Raw genomic sequence first — 6454 nt, forward strand, 5'->3', positions numbered from 1 at the left:
ATATTAGAGGTTTGTCTTCCCCCCAAGCATGTATTAACACATTAAGAGTAAATATAAAAATTAAATGCTTACTTTTCCATTGGGGCCACTGCAACTGTTATCTTCTAACAATGCCTGTGTATAATATCCATTATCTATTATACTCTCAAGCAATAAGGTATATATACCTTTCTCAATTTGGCTGCCTTCACACCAACTCTGTTTCTAATTCTCCAATCTTGCCTCTTTCTACCTCTTTTACAATGAATAGTAGTCAATGACGAAAATCTAGACTTAAACTTAAGCTTTGCTCTGCGTGCAGTTAGTGTACTGGATAAGCTAGGCCTTAAGATAAGGCCATCAGTTGAGGGTGCCAAATCTCTGGCCAATACTTCCAGCTCATCACATTTGCCTTTTAAAACCTTAAGCTTATCCTTATCTATGATATTAAAAGACAATGTTTCAACTTTCTTTAAAACAATTCTTATTTGTTGTTGTGTCCGCTTCCCTTCTTGAGGTTTCTGCAGTTAACAAAGATATTAATATAGCATTGCTCTAACTAGAAAATGTAAATAATGCATGGTATGTGCAATACATTAAATTACAAATCTGTTGCATACCCGTTTCTTCAAATCGGAAAATTCTAATTCTTGTGACTTAACTTCAGTGTTAATTGTAGGTGTAGCATCATTTGAGCTGCAGGCCATCGCATCATTCGGGATGCCTTCAAGACTACTCTTTGTGATCGTGTGTGGCAGTAACCCGGCACCAGTTTCTTCCTTAGGTGGAATCCCTATTTCCACACAGAAATCATCCGCATCTAGATCTGTCTGACTCTCCAGCATAGGCACTGCATCAGGCATAATACCTTTCACCATTGTTGCTTCTGTCAGTGCGTGAGTATCAGTACACATATATGCACTATTCAAATATGCTTCTGGCAGTGAATCCCACCTCCAACCAGACTGGTACAAAAAAACCGCAAAAAAAGTGCTTACAAGGATAGTGAGTTTTAGACCAGTCACCACACGTACAAGAAGGCTGACCATCAGATAATCCAAAATCAATGTGATGGGTGCTTGTTTCACCAGCAAGACTAAACTTTCCTTTCTGAATGTCACAGCTTAGAAAAGATTCTTTAGTAAATTTTCTCTTTGCTTTATCTAGTCGATTTAAGCAGTGTTTGATCAAAGCTGGCGGCCGCCCATGCAGATACTTTGGAACATCATCACTGTATGACCGGTAAGTGGAGCTCATTTTGTAATTCTGAAATATGTATTTCTCATGAGAATCTGGAAGAAAACTGTCAATCAGTATCTCAACTAGACATGAAAGTGTAATGTTTCTTCTGTGTGGCAAATAACTATATTTCAAAACTTTGTTTTGAGCTTCTATACCATTATTAGTTTCAACAGCTGCGTGAAAAGAAGTTTGACGATAGACTCTTGCCCACCTCTGTAACAAAAGCAGATAACACCAATTAATTAACAAAGAATATCAGGCGTTATACAGACTACTACTATTGTAGACTGAAATTGCATTAAAAGTACATGTACTATATACATGACATTGTATAGAGCGTAAACAAGTCAATTGTTATTTTCAATAAATTACCCTAACAACAAGGGGATGTTCAAAACTTACCTCAGGAATTCCCAGCCATGTTCCAATGAGCCACTCTTGTAAAGCAGTATGATCTTTCCATACACGTGACTCCTTTAGACGTTTCACTGCACACTGGTAATAGTAGTCTATCGGTACTTCTTCATCTTGACTTGGCACTGGTGCATGTGCACACTCACGTAGCAGGTCAAGAACCTTCTCCCTTTCTTCATTGGAAAGACCATGTTTATGGTCCTTTGTCCATCTCTCCCACGCTTGCTCCCTGTGAAAGTCACAAATATATACTGGGGTAGATGGAAAGACATTTTTGACTGCAAGATACTCTGCATCTGAGAAATCACTCATGAAATATGCTGGATTCCATTTAGGATTCCACTTCTTCAAAATAGAAATTGCTTCTCCAATCTCTTCAGCTGATTCTGAGGAAACAACAAATTCAGCTACCACCACATAGCCTACATTAGTTTTTACAGATAGAAAAAACAAAGCTACTTCATATTTTGTTGTTTTGTAAGTGGCATCAATCAACGTTATGATATTGCCATATTTGACTAGGAGATCTCGTTGCCACTTTTCTTGGTGTACCCACAAAAATGTTTGGGAGCAATCATCAAGGTCATCATCATAACTTGTGCTGGACTGGATGTTATCATTGCCTGTTGATTCATCTTGATCAACCTGCCCACCAGACTTTTTAATGTAAGGCCTGAAAAAATGGTTGGAAGAAGGAGAAGACTTTTTCCATTCTTCAATTCTTAATTTCAGATTTTCTTGGTCCAGTATTGACAACTGCAGGGCTCTTTTAGCTTTGGATACGTGGTTTCGAATGTCACATACCATCGGATAAAATGATCTATCCGTATGACAGGGTGTTATGTTTAGTTGGGCAGAAACTGTGTGTTTCACATAATTCCTTAGCATCTTTCTTATTTCCTGTATATCTGTGATTCCATCAGCAACTAACTCTGCTATCTTTGTTATTAGAATGGGGTGGACTCTCTGGCTATAACCAGATACTTCTGTGAAACTGTGATCAGTATGAGCTTTTAATGTAGGAAGAGAAACATAACAGTACTCTTCGCCTTTGACTTTTCCAGCGACTATTTGACCTCTAAGGTCCTTCAATGCTTTCTCCTTTTTATTTCGCAGCTGTCTAGAATTCATCATAGAAGTAACAGTGTCACACAGTTGAAATTCCTTATATACTGTGTAATACCGCAATTTAATATGAGCACAACATCCCTTTTTTCTTGAGCTTTGCAAGCGTAGCTGCTTATTCTTTTTCTCCTTCTCCTTCCAATATTGTGGTCCATACTGACAATCCAGCAGAACTTCTCTATCTACCGTAAATGGTGAATTATCAAAGCACACATCCTTGCTTCCTTCATTTTTTCTCCAGTACAATTTTCTCACATTCTATTGTATAGCAGATTGATAGTAAGCATACAGTTTATGTACCAAAAAAACTGAAAGCAAACAATGCTGGTGTAATAATATCTGCATAGTAAACGGGGGTGTATTTCGGGGAGTTTCCTGGGGTTCTGAAAACCCCTCTGAAATTTTAACTTAGCTATGAACTGAAATTGCAGCAGGAAATAGTTAGTGTATCTTATGCAATACGTGACCTTGGCAGCATAAATAATAATTATATATTTAAAATGTACAGACCTCCATATGGAGTATTGTTGTACATATCAAATACCATACACTCAATTCAACCAGCAGTCAATAGAAAATTAGCTAACATTTACAAGTCATATAGATGCTCAAGAGTTTATCTATGGCCGGACTGCTGCTTGAAGTGCAAAAATGACTAACTGATGATTGATGATTTTCTTTCTCCCCAGCTGACGCTTCACTAGTTAAACAAGCAGATGAAACTCCAATTGTTCTAGATCGTCTGGTACCATAAGTAGTAAATGTCTCAGTGCTATGCTTGGCCAACAAATCATCAACATTCTTCATCTTCACGAATCCTTCGTAATATTCTCCAACTCTTTTCAATCCTTCTTGCCACGTTGAAGTGGACAGCTCCATAGTTCTATCTTCGAGCACAACAACTTGAAATAAATACCTCGAGGCCAGTGCCATGCATAGAAACAGGATTTGGCGCCTTTATGCTAAGCGCCTATACAATATAAATAATCACGTGCTGACATCAAGTTGGGTGAATAAATTGATTCCCTTTAAAAATTGCGTGCCACATGCGCACGGATACGTTACCTTGCCCGGCTTTACAACCGGACGTTGGCGTCACGGCCTTTAAAACGGAAGTGAAATCCGCTGTAGTAAATTGATGCTCGTGCTGATCATGATGCACGTGCTCAAGCATTGCCGCACATAAAAGCCGAAGCGATAGAAAACTTTCCACAGTTCGGTTAGGACACGCAAAGATGAGCTTCCTAAGTCGATGCTTCAGTAATAATGATCGCGGAAATATGCCTGACGGCGATGACATGGCAGAGATCGAGGCTGAAATTGCTCGTGTTACTTCTGAAACCCGAAAAGTTGTGGAGCAAAAGCGTCAGAGGTTGAAGGATTTAGACCTATTCGTTTTAGATAACTCCATACGCGAAAGCACAGTCGGGCAACTGCGCAGCCACACCTTGCAAAACAAGCTTGAAATACTAGAGCAAGTGCAGAAGGTTGGCATCAAAGATATAATTGTTGCTTCGTTTTCGCACATGACTCGGGTAGATGATGACTTTGTACAGCATCTAAAAGATAATAGCTACAACTTCTCTCACTTCTACTCCTTCTCCGAGGTAACAGAGGGCATCAAACCTGGCACCAACGTTTATGATACTGAGACTTTGCCTGTTTCATTGGGTAAAAATCATAAATATGGCATACCTAACACGATTTTTGAAGTTGACTTGGCTAGTGATGAAGTAGATTGGGAGACAAAGTTTACCAATGATGACATGTGCCAACTGATCCACAAATGGATGAAGTGGACATATAAAAACATCACTAAAAGTGCCCGCATTTTAATTAACTTTAGAGACCTTCCTCTTGCCATGACAGAGGCCCCAAAGCGCTTGTTTTATGTAATGCGTTACCTTTGCAAGCTTTCCCCAGAAGAAAGGCCCTTTGCATTGTTATTTGAAGAGCCAACAGGTGATTTTCTACCTGAAGAGCTGGAAACATGGACAGCAAGTGTGCGCAGAACCATGTCTTCTTGTGGTTGGGTGAACGGAAAGATTCTCGTGCACATCCACCAAAAGTGGGACTTGCAGACAGCTGGGCAGCTTGATTGTCTTAGTGCTGGCGCAGATGGAATTTGGTGCAGTCTTTGTGAAGAAGGTGCTGCAATGGGTCATGCTTGTTCTTCTATCACAATGATGAATTTGATTCGACTTGGAAACAAAAAGGTTTCTGAAAAGTACAACTCAGTCCATATCAGGAATGCAGCTATAGAAGTCACCAAGATTACAACAGGGAGACTGCCACATCCAAAGCAAGTGTTGTATGGAGAACGTGCTGTTGATTTAGTATTTGGTGAAGGTGCAATGGGTGCTGGCCTTTTTGATTTAGCTGAGTTTTTTGGTGTAGAAACTCCAAATCGTATTTCAACTCTTGCAACAACAGAAATGATTGTTGAACATTTGGAAAAAAATTTTGGCAAAAATCCACAGTTCACAAAAGACATAGCCAAAAAGATGAAAGAAAAGATGCTAGAAGATCTGCGTGATGGAAGAAAAGAGGAATATAACAGCCCTGCTGGTGTGGCTTACTTATTTGACAGTGCAGGGGGGAAGCTTACAGAGAAGATGAGTGATGTGATTGCTAAAATCAAAGTTAAAAATAAACACCACCAGAGTCTTATTGATGAGGTGCGTAAACAATGGGATTTTTGGGATCAACGAGATGCTGTACAAAATGATGACCGCTTACAATTTGATTCTTTTTACCATGGCTTTATGCAACCATATTTTGGCTGTTACCGTTGCCCAAACACAAAAAAAGGATTGAAAGCATTGGATATGAACTTAGATGGCTATGTAGATTGGAAAGAATTCCTTGTCTTTGTTAAGTGGGCCTTACATCAGTACCCTGATGTTGCAGATGTTGATGAGTTGATGAGCATTGTGTTTGAAAAGGGCCTTGTTCCTGCAATGCGTGATGAAAGGGTAAATCAAAATGTTTACAATCGTTCGAGTATTTAAAGCTGATTATTATTTGCAACTGCAGCTTTCCACATACACTGTATTTCTGAATTTTGTTTTTGTAGCTATATGGTAGAACCTCAATTTATTGCAAGTTGTAACACATACAGATGTACAGTATACATAATTTAAAATTGAGTTTAATACAAAGTGACCACTGGGATGGACTATATTATATATATATATACTAGTGTAAAAGTAATTTTAAAAATTAAAACATGGGAAGAGATTGCTGAAAAAGTAAAGAAACAAGAGTCAAACAAGTCAGCATGTTAAACACACAAACATCTCTATTTGGACTCTATGGATATGGTAGGAAAAACAGCAGTTTCTCCATAAATTAGGGGCAGATAAGTACTGAGAATGCTTCTGTATAAATGTTTATTTGAGTCCAAATAGAGATCCCTGTGTGTTTAACATGCTGACTTGTTTGACTCTTGTTTCTTTACTTTTTTCAGCAATCTCTATTCCCATGTTTTAATTTTTAAAATCACTTTTACACTAGGCTGTTTACTTTTATAACTCTATTTATATGTTATGGATAGCTAACATAGTGCTGGTGGTGCTTGATATTACACAGTACTGAACATGTATATCAAAGTCAGTCGTGTACAGTATAGCTAGCTGTTATAAGTAGTCAGATAACATTATCAGAGTTAGTAAACACCAGTGTATTGTTTCCT

At 38.4% G+C, this 6454-nt stretch overlaps 1 protein-coding gene across 1 annotated transcript; it reads left to right on the forward strand.

Annotated features, from left to right (window-relative positions):
* The first annotated feature begins 3985 nt into the window (after nt 1-3985).
* LOC136238636 (uncharacterized) lies at nt 3986-5916 on the forward strand. The gene has a single exon (XM_066029198.1). It carries the CDS (start codon nt 3996-3998, stop codon nt 5769-5771), a length of 1776 nt encoding a protein of 591 aa, XP_065885270.1. The 5' UTR covers nt 3986-3995; the 3' UTR covers nt 5772-5916.
* Nucleotides 5917-6454: the final 538 nt, after the last annotated feature.

This window comes from Dysidea avara, chromosome 11 (genome assembly GCF_963678975.1).
Source record: "Dysidea avara chromosome 11, odDysAvar1.4, whole genome shotgun sequence".
In the NCBI taxonomy this organism is placed as follows: domain Eukaryota; kingdom Metazoa; phylum Porifera; class Demospongiae; order Dictyoceratida; family Dysideidae; genus Dysidea; species Dysidea avara.